This window comes from Aquarana catesbeiana, linkage group LG09 (genome assembly GCF_042186555.1).
Source record: "Aquarana catesbeiana isolate 2022-GZ linkage group LG09, ASM4218655v1, whole genome shotgun sequence".
NCBI lineage: Eukaryota > Metazoa > Chordata > Amphibia > Anura > Ranidae > Aquarana > Aquarana catesbeiana.
Window position 1 is genome coordinate 54,797,082 of NC_133332.1, and position 16,111 is coordinate 54,813,192.

The following is a 16,111-nucleotide window of genomic DNA, read 5'->3' on the forward strand; positions in this document are numbered from 1 at the left end:
TCTCTTACCTACATACTGGTTCCAGGCAAGGACCTGAATCTGGGGGGGGGGGGGGATTGACAGTCCCCATGTTTCTCCAGTTATAGATTTCCTTTAAAAGGGTCCTATGGCTTACTGAACCATCCATAGCAGTGAAGGCCCCTTTTATGTTTAATAGTGTTAGCTACATTCAACATTCGATATGTATTTTTTGTAAACGGGAATATGACTGGCCTCTACTTCAAAAAAGACACACAGACCTACAACAGTCTCATTTAAAGAAGATTGAAAAATATAAATGAATGCCCCTTCATGACCAGGGTATTTTTTTTTTGTTGCCATTTAGCACTGCACTGCTTTAACTGGCAATTGCATGGTCATACCACGCTGTGCTCAAATTAAATTTATATCATTTTTTTTTCACACAAATAGAGCTTTTTTTTGGTGGTATTTGATCACCACTGGGTTGTTTTTTTTTTTTAGATATATGAAAAAAGACCGAAAATTTAGAAAAAAAAATTTAAAAAATTTTACTTTCTGTTATAAAACATATTGAATAAAATAAAATGTCTTCATAAATTTAGGCCAAAATGTATTCTGCTAAATTCCTTTGGTAAAAAAAAAAAAAAAAATGCATTTTTGGGGACACTAATATAATTGTAATAGTGATCAAGATACCGATTCATGCAGACACTACACTAGTAATGGCAGTGGTCAGTGACTTATAGTGTGACTGTGATAGTGCGGAGGACAATCTGGTGGTAATTATTTGCGATATGGCACTGCGTTACTTTAACTGACAAATTGCGCGGTCGTGCAACACTGTAGCCAAATAAAATGTATGTCCCTTTCTCTCCTATAAATAGAGCTTTCTTTTGGTGGTATTTGATCACCTCTGCGGTTTTTATTTTTTGCGTTATAAACAAAAAAAGAGCAGCAATTTAAAAAAAAAAAAAAAAATGTCTTCATCAATTTAGGACATGTATTCTGCTACATATTTATGGTAAAAAAAAAACTCCCAATAAGCGTATATTGATTGGTTTGCGCAAAAGTTATAGTGTCTACAAACTATGGGATATTTTTATTTATTTTTTTCTTTTTACTAGTAATAGTGGCGATCTGCGACTTATAGCGGGACTGTGATATTGCGGCGGTTAATTTGGACACTAACTGATACGTTTGAAACTTTTTAGGGACCAGTGCTAAAAAATATTCACTCTCACTATACTAATGACACTGGCTGGGAAGGGGTTAACATCGGGGGGTGATCAAAGGGTTAAATGTGTGCCTAGCCTGTTCTGTGTAGTGTGGGAAGTGCTTGTACTAGGAAAAAGGCATGAATCCTTGTCCCTGCTCTGCAGGAACACTATATCCATGCCTTCCCTACTGACAGAAAGGACGATCTGCCCTGTTTACATAGGCAGATCACCGTTCTGCCGGTATACTGAACAATCAACAGGTGCTGGTGCACATTGAGTCAGCGGTACCCGCCGCTGAGCTCCAGCTGTGTGTGATCACAGCGGGAGTGAGCCACCGGCGGCGGCATACAGGCGCACGCCATGTAAACGTGATCCGGCGCCCATGTACCACCCTGTAGCAGTAAATCTGCTATGAGGCGGACCTGAAAAGGTTAATGCAGTGTAAGTATCTAAATCTGACTTGGTATCAGACTGCTGGAATTCCTGTGCAGCAGAGCTCTGACTGTGGGTTAGGGAAGCAGCGCAAGCAGCCTGTCAAGGGTGCTACAGTGCTTATGTGCTAGCAAGGAGCATCCTGATAGGAGTAGAGAGTAGAGTGATTGGTAGAGATGAATTAATCAGTCTGCTTCTAAGCCATGGGTCAGGTACAATTTCCAAGACGTGGATCTCTATTTAAATGAGTCTGTTGCAGGTCTCTATGTGCCAGTAAAACAAACCCACCCCAACTGTCTGGTTACCTCCCAATAATGCCTGGCCAATAAGATCTCCAGATATCGCCGCACGACAGAACGTAAACATTTGACTAAACAAGCGGTTCAACTTGCCTGTGCCAAGACACACCCTGGCGTTTCTTTTAAAATACACTTTTCTCCTATCAATGGGCCATTGCCTGAATCCTCCAGGGTATATCCTTATTTGGTCAATTTACATTTCTTAAAGATAACAAAAACAAAATTAAGAAAATATATATATATATATTAAATATGAAATACATTTGGCATTTAAGTTACAATGCTAAAAACATAAAACTACAAAATAGTAAGTGGTCAACCTCTGAGAGGATTTAAACAGACATAACCCCCTATTATTGCCATGAGCTTCGTCCAATGGCAGTTCTAGAGTAACCTTGAGATGTAACAGAACTTGGCACAGAAAAAAAATAATGAGATGCGATGCTAAACTTCTCTTCTACCACCAGGTGGCAGTAGTGAGCCGAGGCATGGTTGTTGCGAGAGGTATAATTTAGATGAAACGTACTATATATACAAATAAATAAAATTTTAAAAATGCGCATACCCTGGATGAATAACCAAAATAGCACCACATGGACAAACTAATGCAAAGGAACAAGGGGTAGGTCTAATGTGGTGTCAAATATTGCATGAAAAAATGAGACATCTGCACCATCTTTATTACATCCTTCACAGACCTTCACATCACGTGCCGCGAGCCTCTGCCTTACCTACCAAACCCTCTTACAAAGACAACTTACTATAACTTTTTTTTATCTGCCGAATCTGTGTCCAGTTTGTACATTGTTCCCACCAAAAACATCTTTCTGAAATGGTAATTCACTTCCTGTATCAGTCCAAACAATCCTCAGCACCCTAATATATCGTAGTGTTGCTATTAGGTTAACATACAACTCTGTTGTTTGTATCCATCAGTACAGATGTCATCATTGGGGGGGGGAGGGGGTCACATGAACTCCAGTTTTACCCAACCACCCGTTTGGGATTTGGAACCTCTGAGGTTCTGTCACATGGCTCTTCATGGGATACTACTGGCTGATCAATTACTGGTGGTCGTTCCTGAACAAAGTCTGAGTAATGATTATGTTGGCTACAATTCTATCTGGAAGGTCTTCTGCAGTTCATTGGAGAAAGGGTTGGCCAGGCGTTGCTGAGATTTGGACTCCAGTGCGGCCCACTGAGCTTCAAACTGGTCCACTTCTTGTGCGGTGGATGCCAGTCGTAGCTGGCTGGGATCTGGAGGCCAAGTACCATTGGCAGGGTTGTTTGACTTTGGTCCAGACAGGTGAGGCTGGGTTGGGGCAGGGTTGTGGACACTTGTTGCTGAAGAGTGCATTATGCTGTGAGGGAATGGATTAGTTTTGCTTGCCAGGTTGGACGATGGTACTTGGGTAGCAGAGCAGAAAACATTGGCCACCATCTGGGAAGGAGTGATGCCTACCACCGGTACGCTTGGTGTAGGGTATGATATGCTGTTGGCCATGGGTGGGACATAACCACCCACTGGAACATAGGCAGGCTGCATATGAGGGGTGATGAACATACCCACAGGGGCAGGAGCGGCATCATATGAAACAGGATAAGCCTGTATTGCAGCTGGTACTGCCATGGGTATAGCCACCATAGGCTGCGGTAAGGGCTCTGGATGTTGCTGTTGCTGCTGCTGTTGGGCTTTGGCTGCCTTTGCTACCTCTTCCAGCCAGCGTTCTGCTTCAGACGGTGTACGACGGTGACCCATTTGGACGTTAGAAGGAGTTGAGTTGGTGGTCACAGCTTGATCTGGCCAAACTGGCATGCCTACATGAAACAGACATTTAAGATGCTTTATCCTGACCCATATACACAACAAAAATTTAAAGTTCTTCACTTAACTCAGAGCTAGGAATTTTCTTGGGGTAAATATTTCTAAAATTCCTCAATAATTATAATAAATATTAATAAATATAATAAGAATTATAATAATATTATAATTCTGAGAAGAATTTAATTACCGGAGCTTATATACTTTAGCTTTAACCTAGAGGTGCTAAATTCGGCCAATGCATACTAGATGGCCCTATTATGTTAGAACTGAAAGATACATTGGCTACTTTACTAAACTGCAAACTTTGCTTAAGAAAAAGCTTAAAGTCCAGCTTGTTCTTAACCTCTTCACGCCAGTCATACACATATATGCAGCCTCTCGGTGGGGGGGGCTTAACGCCGAGCGGCAACACATTTGTGGCCCCATGTAAACCACTTACCATGCTGAGAGCGCGCTCCCAGCACAGCCGGCAGGGATTGGTAAGCTCCTGATGCATACTTGCGATAGGGAGCTTTCCAATCATGTGACCACCGAATCACAGCGTTCACATGACCCGAATGCCTGCCTCTGCCTCCCAGCTTTTATAGCTGGAAGGCAGTCAGCATGAAAGGGATAACTAAACTTAAATCTGCCCCCACCCCTTTCTAAATCCTATTCTATCTACCCTGTGAAAGGAAAATGTGTATACTTACCTATTCTGAAATCACCCCGGTCCGGTCACATGATCTCTCCAGTGGCCGGCTTCAGTGGAGAGCCCGCCGACATCACCCATAGACTTGCTATGGAACATCCATTGTCGGTTGTCACTCCTCTAAACTAAAGCCGCCACTGACAGATGATCACGTGATCGGACTGGATCGCTCCCAGAATAGGTAAGTATACAAATCCTCCTTTCACAGGGCAGATAGAATAGAGTTTAGAAGAGGGGGTGGGAGCAGATTTACACTTAGTTTGGAATAGAATGGACTTCTACCTTAAAAGTGAATTCAAGGTATGGTAATTTTTGACATAGTGATATTGGTGAAGCTTGGGCCAATGTAAATGTGCATGTGCAATACCTGAGGGATCTCCACAGAAGTTGAAAATCACTGTAGTAGGCACTGCTACTACAGTGATCGCCACTAGCTTCCGGGTCCTGTGCCGAGCAGCTACCCTGCTGGATTGTGAATACAAGAGGTCGATCGCTTGGCATGGACGTCATTCAGGGAACACTTTGCATTTTCTCAGTGACTGTAAAGTGTTCTCTGAGTGGGTGAGGTGGATGGATGGGGTAGTGACAACACAATGCCCACCTCTGCAAAGTGTTCTCCGAAAGACGTGCAAGCCAAGCGAGTGATGCAGCAGGGCAGCCCCTTAGAACGGGACCTAGAAAGCTAGCACCAGTCACTAGAGTAGTGGTGCCTACTACAGCGATTTCCCTGCTTCCATGGGGATTCCATGTATATGGCACATACAGTACATAGTAACATCGGTCCAAGCTAAATCAATGTAACTATATAAAAATTGTCATACCTAAACTTCAGCTTTAAGAGCCCTTTCACACTGGGGTGGTTTGCAGGCGCTATTGCGCTAATAATAGCGCCTGCAAACCGACACGAAAGTGCCGCTGCCTTCATTCCAGTGTGAAAGCCCCGAGGGCTTTCACACTGGAGCGATGCGCTGGCAGGACGGTAAAAAAAGTCCTGCCAGCAGCATCTTCGGAGCGGTGAAGGAGCGGAGTGTATACCGCTCCTTTACCGCTCCTGCCCATTGAAATCAATGGGACAGCGCGGCTATACCGCCGGCAAAGCGCCTCTGCAGAGGCGCTTTCCGGTGGTTTTTAACCCTTTCTCGGGCCGCTAGCGGGGGGTAAAACCGCCCCACTAGCGGCCGCATACCGACGGTAAAACGCCGCTAATAATAGCAGCGTTTTACCACCGACGCCGCCCCCGCCCCAGTGTGAAAGGGCTCTTAAGTTTATCTAAAGCCAACATTTTTTTTTCATTTTCGAGTATGGAAGGGTTAGACACTGTTGGGTTTTTATTGCTGTCCCCAAGCAGATACATCCTCGCTGTTCGTTCTGGTGACCATTGTCACTGAGACGTACAATTTTAAAGGTTGTCGCTGAAACAGGAAAGAAAGAAGTTATGGGGATGTCTTATTCTGGTGAATACCAGACATAATTTCCCCAACTTCTGGAGAAATCTCCATTCGCTTTCTGTTGTGCCATAGAAAAGTGGTGAAGAGAAATCTCCCCAACAGGACAACATGTTATGAAAGAAACATGGAAACTTCCATTGCTGAGCTCCTCCATAAAGAGGATCTCCAGTCTCCTGTGCAAAAATTAAAAGTCAGCAGCTACAAAAACTGTAGCTGCTGACTTCCACTCACCTGTCCCATAATCCAGCGATGTGCTCACCCCAGCCGGTTTCCCTTCCGGTGATCTGTCCCCGGCATCTTAACTGTGGGCAACTGGCTGTGACAGCTTGCGGCTTCACAGCCTGGTGCCTACCACGCATGCACGAGCCGTGCTGCGCATTGTGAATGGTCTTGCAGTCTTCTGGGACCGGTCACTTGTTCCAGAAGACTGCAAGGAGGGAGAACTTCCGGTTGGATCGCCTAGGCGGTCAGAGCAGAAGTGGGAGTGGGTCAAAATCAGGTACCCATTTCCACTCCCCAAAAGTGCCATTTCACAAACAGGGGTGGGGGAGGAGGCCTTAAAGCGGAACTTCCCCTTTTGGGCGGAGCTCTGCTTTAGAATGCTTTGTATCTGTCATATTGACCCTCTTTCTTTGAGTCGGCGTCTCTCTGGCTCTGCCACTTAGCAGGTGTCTCTCTGGCCTCGCGTCTGTCTGGCTCTGCCACTGAGTCCGCTTCTGTCTGTCTGTCTCTGCCATTGAGTCAGTGGCTCAGAAGTAGAAGAGGACATCTTGTATGAGATTGGGTATTCCAAGGTGTCTGCTTTTACCGAAAATGTCCAAGATTACGCTGCACAACCCTGAGTTAGTCACTTTTCTTTTTTTTACTAGAATTGAGCTTCCATGACCCAACCAAAATGGATCCTGACCCATAAGAGTGCACAAGAGAGTTCTCAATGGACATTATAGAAATAGTATTTTGGAGCTGAACCCAGATGTCAGGGAAGTCCATTTTCAAATTAAAATAAATTAAAGAGGCGCACAGAAAAGATTTCACAGTCTATTAAATGTCACCTTTGGCATCTTATGGTACCTTCTTTTAACAAGGACATTTCATTTTTAATATTTAAAATGACGTGTTCATGTTGAGCTGGCCAGATAATCTGATTGTACAATCTACTAATTGCAATGGTACAAATGTGAAACTTCTTATAATGAAATGGTTTCATACATAGTAGATTGTAAAGTCATACTAAAAATTGCGTGGTTAGCTTTAGAAAGTCCCACTAAGACAACTGCCCAATAGGAATATCCGTTCTTCAGGAACAGGCAGTATGACATATCTTAATCACCCCCCCCATGCTCTTACTTTGTGCTGCCTGTCGAGGAGGAGGGAGACAAGCCACGTTAGGTGGGGTTCTCATCCCATTCCCATTCACATAGTGATCTTCAGATGATTTGTTGGTGAAGGAGCTATTGATCTGGTTGCACAGGTCAGTAATTCCATCTGGGTCAGGTGGTCCTGTGGGATCCATTTCTGGGACTAAAAGAAACACTGGATTCAATCAGATGGCGAAATTGTTTGCTTTCAGTAGATGTTAATAGAGGCAATAGAAAAAAAAAAAAACGTGCTCTGGATCAAAAGAATCTGTAGGCCGAATTTGACAGATGTATGTGCGAAAGAGTTCTGTATTAGAGGAACAGGTCTGGAAATTTAAGGCAACAGTTATACATGTTCCAGACTGCTGCAATGTAATGTCCCCCTTCTCTTGGACAACGATATTGTGGATTGTGCTGAACACTGAACTGCACTGCCACCTGGTGGCAGGTATGAAAATGTCCTATGCACCCCGCTAGTTCTTACACATTTTGAGAGAAAATGACTCCCCCTCATTTTCCTGGGCTCATCTCTCTTACACAAGCATCTCCACACTCCTCTGAGACACTCTCAAAACCATCACAGATGAAGACTGGGTGGGGAATCTGTTTTTCATGGCCAAAAGCTCTTTTAATATCTTAGCTCCAGAGCAGTGGTCTCCAAACTGTGGCCCGTGGGCTGGATGAGGCTCTTTGCTAACTTCTATTCAGCCCTTGATTCACTAATTCCTCCCACTAATACAAGGCACTATTCCTCCCACTGATACCAATGACAGGGCAATATTCCTCCCACTGATACCAATGACAGGGCAATATTGCTCCTACTGATACCAATGACAGGGCAATATTGCTCCTACTGATACCAATGAAGGAGCACTATTCCTCCTACTGATACCAATGAAGGAGCACTATTCCTCCTACTGATACCAATGAAGGAGCACTATTCCTCCTACTGATACCAATGACAAGGCACTATTCCTCCTACTGATACCAATGACAAGGCACTATTCCTCCTACTGATACCAATGACAGGGCACTATTCCTCCCACAGACACCAAAGATGGGGCAATATTCCTCCCACTGATACCAATGATGGGGCACTATTCCTCCCACGATACCAATGATGAGCTACTATCCCTCCCACTGACATTTATGATGGGACACTACTCCTCCCAATGATACCAATGACAGGGCACTATTCCTCCTACTGATACCAATGACAGGGCACTATTCCTCCCACTGACACCAAAGATGGGGCACTATTCCTCCCATTGATACCACTGATGGGGCACTATTTCTCCCATTGACACCCATGATAGGGCACTATTCCTCCCACTGACACCAAAGATGGTGCACTATTCCTCCCACAATACCATTAATGAGCTACTATCCCTCCCACTGACATCCATGATGAGGCACTACTCCTCCCAATGATACCAATGACAGGGCACTATTCCTCCTACTGACACCAAAGATGGGGCAATATTCCTCCCACCGATACCACTGATGGGGCGCTATTCCTCCTATTGACACCCATGATGGGACATTATTCCTCCCACTGACACCCATGATGGGACACTATTCCTCCCACTGACACCCATGATGGGGCACTAGTCCTCCCACTGACACCCATGATGGGGAACTATTCCTCCCACTGACACCCATGATGGGGACTATTCCTCCCACTGATATCAATGAAGACCATTCTATGCATTAATGTAAAAAATCTTCTGGGTGCAGCACCCCCCCCCCCCCCCCCCCCTTATACTTACCTGAGCCCCATCGCGACCCAGAGATGTGCATGAGAGCAGAGGCTCTCCTACGTCCCTCTCTCCTTATTGGCTCACACAGCAGCGGGAGCCATTGGCTCCCGCTGCTGTCAATCACAGTCACTGAGCCTGGCAAGAGCAAGAGGCTTGCTATGGGAGCACTTGGCAGGGGGGGAGGGGCCAGGACCGCCGGCAGGGTCCCCAAAAAAAAAAAAAAAAAAAGGATGTGGGCTGCTCTATGCAAAACCAATAGACAGAGCAGGTAAGTATAACATGTTTGGAATCAATTTAAAGTATAAGATTGGAGGTGACTTTTAATCAGTTAGATCAGAACAGCCTAATCCATGGTCCTCGCCACCAAGAACAAATTAATTTTCCCCCACCACCCATGTCTCACCTTGGCCCTTGTCCTGGAAATTTGTTTTGCGCTGCAGTGTGGATGGGAGCTCGTTGAGCCTCAGTGACAGCTGACGTTTGAAGGGTGAATTCTTCTGGCTAAGAGCAGGAAAACCGCGGAACGATCCTTGTCTTACAAGCTGTTCTATGGGGGCGTGTCGGCGTGGGATGGCATGCTGGCCCCCCATCTCTGCCTTCTCTGATGGGACTGAAGACCCCTGCAGGGGAGAAGAGTTCTCTGTCTGGGCTGGTAGTCCAGTACTGGGAGAGGCAGTCAGGGACGATGCATTTGATGACTGGCTCTGATTTCCTTCATTTATCAGACCTGAAATACATAGATTACATTAAAAGGGCTCTATATGTGTTTCAAGTCAATTTTACAACAATCTTTTAATGTAAAAAACCCATCTCCAGGAAAAGGAAAAAACCTCCCTTGCAGTGGGGTTGCCCCAGAACTGCGAGGGTAAATGTGCTCCTCTGCTCCCCTATTCTTCAGCAGTGGACTGACCCTTGACATCTTCACCTCCAATAGAGGCCTATGGGCCCTGCATTGTACTTGAAGACGTCAAAGGATCTGTGCCTGCTGGAGTATAGAGAAGAGGCTGCATAGACTAACTAGCAGTGCAAAGGAAGCTTGCGGGAGTGGTGGATCGGGTAAGTAGAATGGCTTTTTCCGATACCCTAGACATGTGGTGTCAAACTCAATTTAATCGCAGGCCGCATCAGCATTATGGTCGCCCTCAAAGGGCCGGTTACATCTGTAAGACTAGATGGCCAGAGCTCAAACCCCTCCCCCCCTTTTATATCTAAATTCAAGAGTCACCCCACCCTCCCTTTACATCACAGCACACCCCCCCTTACCCCCTACAGCACTGATGGCGAACCTTGGCAGCCCAGACGTTTTGGAACTACATTTCCCATGATGCTGAAATACACGGCAGAGTGCTTGAGCATCATGGGAAATGTAGTTCCAAAACATCTGGGGTGCCAAAGTTCAACATCACTGCCCTACAGGTATTCACCGACTTCTGGTTATTTGGAGAATCCCAATAGAACACATGTACAAAGTGCACAGCGCCCTCTGGTGTTTTTACGCTATGTACTGCTTTTGCACAGGAAAGCCTTCTTAGAGCAGAAGGTATTCAGGCTTATTTCTCATTTGGGACAGTGGGCAGAGCCATTCAAATCATTCCTTTACACCTCAACAACATCCAGAACTATTGGCATATAGTGCAAATATAGCCTAATATTATAGAGCCATTTATTCCAAACTCCATACAACTGTGTCAGGCTTTTTGCCCATCATCAGTGCAGTGTATGGAAACCATGGCTTCTATGGAGTAGGGCTTGGGACCCAATGAGACAATATATCCATACAGGTCATTGTGAGAGGAGACTAATGAGCTCAAAAAGCCCTTCAATTTATTAAAGTGTCACTAAACCCATATCATAAAAAAGTAATCAATAAATGGTGTATTACATGCTATTCATACTCACTCAGTCACTATGAGATTCTTTTTATTTATTCTGCAAAAAAACTGGTTGATCCTACTGCTCTCTATCTCCCCCTTCTATCCATGTCCCCAATTCAGCCAGGGATTTTGCAGAGCAGTGTTGGCAGCTCTGCACATGCTGTTTTCAGTGAATTTCTATGCTGAGCATTCCCTCCTTCACATCTATCACATCTGAGCAGCCCATGTGACTATAGAGTCACAGATGTGGGCATATACAAAGTGGTAAATGACAGCCCAGTCCCTCCCTCCTCTGTCACGCCCACTAAGCAGCTAAACACAATGGGGAGGGATATTACATGTAGATTGATGGAGGCTTCACCTCCTTCTTATTCTAAGACACAGGCTGGAGGGGCATGACACAGCCTGGAATTGGCAGAAATTCACCCACACCATGTTATTGCCAAAAAATTATAAAGATTTATTTTCAAATATATATATTTGTATGATAATTTAAAACAGTTTATTGATATTAATTATTTATTTTTACTCTGTGTTCCAAAGGCTGTTGCTTTTTTTTGTTTTTTGAACATGTGACCAGCAACAGAGGACTAGAAGCTCCTCCTGCTTATGTTTCCCTGCAGACAGGCTGGGAAAGAGCTGGGTCATGTGACAGCTGTATATCAAGTAGGAAAAAAGGTGTTTTTTTTAAATAAAATAATTACAGTGCCACTATCCATATGCAGAGGGACAATGTAAATTAACCACTGTGTGTTTAGTATCACTTTAATCATTGTGTAGCACAGCAAAGCCTTCTTAGACCAGAAGGTATGCTCAGGAGGTGATCCTTCTGACCTTCAGCTTCCCCTAAAATTCACCATTGTTTATTCTTTTTATAGATCTTTGTTCAGATTTTTGGCATTGTAATCTACCTTTCTTTTTTTCTTGAACTTGCCGCACTGTCTCTTCTCGGTCGCTTTGGCCAGATGCAGAGGTGACACGGAAGGAACCTTCACGAGCAAAGCTGGTACGGCTGGCATCAAAGGACGCAGTGACTCCGCACTCTTTTTCACGCTTCTGCTTTCGTTCCAGGCAAGCGGCAAATGCACAGCCTACTGCATGACTGAGGCGTTCCCCCTATTACGGAGGGATGAGAGGTCACATTCATATGAAGTCCTCCATATACATTCGAAGGAGATCTAAACACAATCACTAAAATCCTGTATAAGCTTAGTAATTAAAAAAAAATGTATTCCATCTTTTTAAATTAGCCTTTGTTAAAATAGTAATGATCCTGCCATAAAGGTCCTTGTTCAGGCACTTCCTGTTGTCTCCCAACTGTGCTTCTATGTTGCCACCCTGTCACATATGCCCCCTGGTGGAGAATAGAAGTAGCTGTAGTGATACACATTGTGCACACATGGCCCACCATTGTCACTATCAGGAAGCTTTTGCAGAGCAATGATGTGATACCAAAGCTGTACCAAAGCTGAAGAATGTGCATATAGACAAGAAGTGGCTGAATGAGGCTGCACAAGATCCGCAGCACTGACAAAAAAAAAAAAAAGAAGAAGTGTAAAAGATGTGAAGGCAGTATTTTATGAAAAAAAACTATGGTAAACGATTATGATACACAGTGCTGCAGGAAAGTGTGCCCAGTTAGGGTTTAAGTATATCAACTTTATCATAAGCAGGACACTGGGTTACAGCACTGCGATAATGACCTTCTTTTTTTTTTTTTTGCGTCCGTGGTGCTGTTGTTAATCACAGAGTAACATGAAAATTTTTAATGGAACCAACCAACAGACATACAGACCAAATGCATACTGAATACAGCAGATCCTTTAAATCCTGACAGCATCACATAAATTAAAGCTGAACTTTGGGAATGAGACAAAATCTACCCTTGCAGTGAGGCCCCCCCACACTCTGAGGGTTAAAAGCTTGATTCGTCAGGGGGTGCAGGGATAATGTTTTTACTCATTCTATACCTTAGTCCAACAGGCTCCAGAGCTGTGCTATAATAGGTCCCTCAGCATTATCATACATTGTGCATGGCTATTAACATGTATTGTACATGAGGAGGCGATCAGCGAACATGACCCAAAGCTGCAGAGAGGACACTGCAAAGAACCAGTTGCATGGACTGAGGAAGCCTGTCCGAGCCAGGGATAATGTAATACACCAGCCCTCAAAACTTCCACTCGCCTGCTCACATTTGGCGAGTAGAAATAAGCTGAGGGCGAGTGTGGAGCCACTTTGGAGAGGGGGGGGGACTGCCGGCATGCTGGGTTGAACAGCAGTGGATTCTCCCAGCCTCTGCCACCTATCAAAAAAAGAAAAAACCCACGGCTGAGCGGGGCTCCGCCCACCTGGCCACGTCATTCATTCACAGCGTTCTGTGAATGTGAAAACTACAAGTACCGTCAGCCTTTGTGGCTGTCGGCTTGTAGTTCTCAATGAACTTCCAGTGTGCTGTTAAGCGCTGTGGTAGTTCGTGCTTTCTATCAGATTGTATCTGCTTGCCCATATCGGAGGTATGGTCAGACAGCGTCACAGACAGTCTGCAGGACTGTGTCAATGCTTTACAGGCTCCTAAGAAAAGAAATAATAATTTTTTTTTTTTTGCAGGTAAAAAATATGAAAGTGCTTTTATTATTTTTTATGTAAAGGTGAACTTAAGCTGGCCATATATGTTCAAATCTCGCCTGGTTCAGAAGGGACTGGCCAAAATTTGAACCATCTATGGGCAGGCTGTTTGTATCCATTCATCAACTTGGGTACAACCACATGTCAGATTTGTAGCATGTGATTATTGCCAGCGGCTATACGGCGAACATATCACCATACGCCTGTTTGCAGTGGATTTTGTCAGATCAAATGCCAGGCGGGTGTCAGTGGACACATGTCCGCTGACATCCGCCTCCCCATAGGAGGACAATGGGTGGCCCGATCGGGACCGCCTGAAAAACGGACAGGCGGGTCCGACTGTGTGAAAGGGTCCTTTTTTTTTTTTTTTTTTTTTGCACAGAGCAGCCCCAAACCTCCTCTTTTCGGGGCCTCCATAGCAAGCAGCTTGCTCTGGGGGCACTCAAGCAGGCGCGCTCCCAAGCTGTGAGTCTGTGTGTCCATTCACACACGGAGCTGCGGCTCAGCCCAGCCCCCTCTATCTCCTGATTGGCTCACTGACTGTGAATGACAGCAGCAGGAGCCAAAAGTCAGGAGTGTGGTTCCTCAGAGAGGAAAGGCTCTCATGAACATCACTGGATAGAGAGGGGGCTCAGGTAAGTACTGGGAGGGGGGGCTGCTGCACACAGAAGGTTTTCTTACCTTCATGCATAGAATGCTCGAAGGTAACAAACCTTGTGCCTTTAATGACATTGATGCATTCTCTGCATTAAGCTAAAAAACCTTTTACCTTTATAGCCACTTTAATTCTGTATTTTTCAGAAACCTAGAGCTCTTTCAGTAGGACATACACAAGTTGCAACCATTCTAAAATGCCAACATTCACATTTCACTTACAGAATCTTTCAGGGCCAAGAAGCAGTGGCAGATCCAGCGTCGGGTGGTGCCATCCCGGCAGATATATGAAAACGCCTTGTCAAAATTGCGGTCAGGAGCGCAGAACGAAACTTTCTCTATGGTCTGATCTACAATGAGGTCCTTAGAAAGAAAGAAAATGTGAGTGGAGGAGGAATGGACTGAACTGATGTTCAAAGACAAGTTTTAATTGGTATAAAACAGTGATAAAGTGTCCTTCGCGCTATCTAACTTGATAATAAATTGTAAAACAATAATATTAAATAGTTGCAGCAAAATCTAGGTGTTAACAATAACACAATGTGGTAGTATTACAAAGAAAAGTGATTTTGCGCAATATTCTAGTGTATAGAGAAAAAAATTAGTCTAAATGGTGCGCATACAGTGCACTATGAGAAAAAAATCCATAAATAACAATATAGTGAACTATGTGATAAGTGAACACTCACTACAGGGACATAATAGTCTCACATAAATAATAAATGCTAGAAATCATCACATAATGAAGATGTAAAAACTAACGTGTACAAAAAAGTTCACTAATACCATAAGTATTAATAAAGCAGCAGTGAAAAGATAAATCAAAAACAATCAAAGTGAATAAAAATGTATAGTGAATAATGGTAAATAGTTTAGTCCATATAGAAAAATCAATAATTCATAAAAAGTCTCTTATGTATGGGACTTTAAATAATTGAAGATCATCTATTGAGTGACTGGCTGGTGATGTGATATGGTTAAATAACCCATAAAGATTCCATATAGTGACTTCTAAGTGTGGTCTCACAGAACTCTCACCTTCAAGTTGGTAAATATTAGCATTAAGGATTAAGGATATGTTGATATAATTGCTGATGGGTTCTGTCAATGAAGCCTGTGGGTCTCTCCCATAAATTCCTCCATCGATATCTCCTGTAAATGCTCCGATATTGCCACCCCAGTGGCGGGGGGAGAAAAGGGGAAAAAAGAGAGGCCTCCACTAGTGTAATAACGTATAAACAATAGGGAGATGTTTATTAAGTGTCTAAAATTGGACTCTTACATTGTGACAGATAAAAGAGGCAAAGTGGATAAAATGACAGTCTGGCGTTCTCAGCGCCCTCTCACTTGTCTTCCTGATGTGCGTATCGCTCCGGCCATCTGGTTTTCCCCAGATGAAGACACGTGACCGTGTTGTAACGGGTAGGGAATGGCCGGAGTGATACGCACATCAGGAAGACAAGTGAGAGGGCGCTGAGAACGCCAGACTGTCATTTTATCCACTTTGCCTCTTTTATCTGTCACAATGTAAGAGTCCAATTTTAGACACTTAATAAACATCCCCCTATTGTTTATACGTTATTACACTAGTGGAGGCCTCTCTTTTTTCCCCTTTTCTCCCCCGCCATTGGGGTGGCAATATCGGAGCATTTACAGGAGATATCGATGGAGGAATTTATGGGAGAGACCCACAGGCTTCATTGACAGAACCCATCAGCAATTATATCAACATATCCTTAATGCTAATATTTACCAACTTGAAGGTGAGATTTTCTGTGAGACCACACTTAGAAGTCACTATATGGAATCTTTATGGGTTATTTAACCATATCACATCACCAGCCAGTCACTCAATAGATGATCTTCAATTATATAAAGTCCCACACATAAGAGACTTTTTATGAATTATTGATTTTTCTATATGGACTAAACTATTTACTATTATTCACTATAAATTTTTATTC

The 16,111-nt window shown here is 44.0% G+C and overlaps 1 protein-coding gene across 1 annotated transcript in view; it reads right to left on the reverse strand.

Moving 5' to 3' along the window:
- Positions 1-595: 595 nt before the first annotated feature.
- The window catches only part of NUMBL (NUMB like endocytic adaptor protein), a 135,256-nt gene continuing 119,740 nt past the window's right edge, over positions 596-16,111 (reverse strand). The window contains exons 6-10 of the mRNA XM_073598526.1: positions 14,370-14,510; positions 11,777-11,981; positions 9,395-9,718; positions 7,221-7,394; positions 596-3,727 (exon numbers count right to left, since the gene is read on the reverse strand). Of these exons, the coding sequence (XP_073454627.1) occupies positions 3,021-3,727; positions 7,221-7,394; positions 9,395-9,718; positions 11,777-11,981; positions 14,370-14,510 (1,551 nt within the window). The 3' untranslated portion in view covers positions 596-3,020. The remainder of the gene's footprint in view (positions 3,728-7,220; positions 7,395-9,394; positions 9,719-11,776; positions 11,982-14,369; positions 14,511-16,111) is intronic.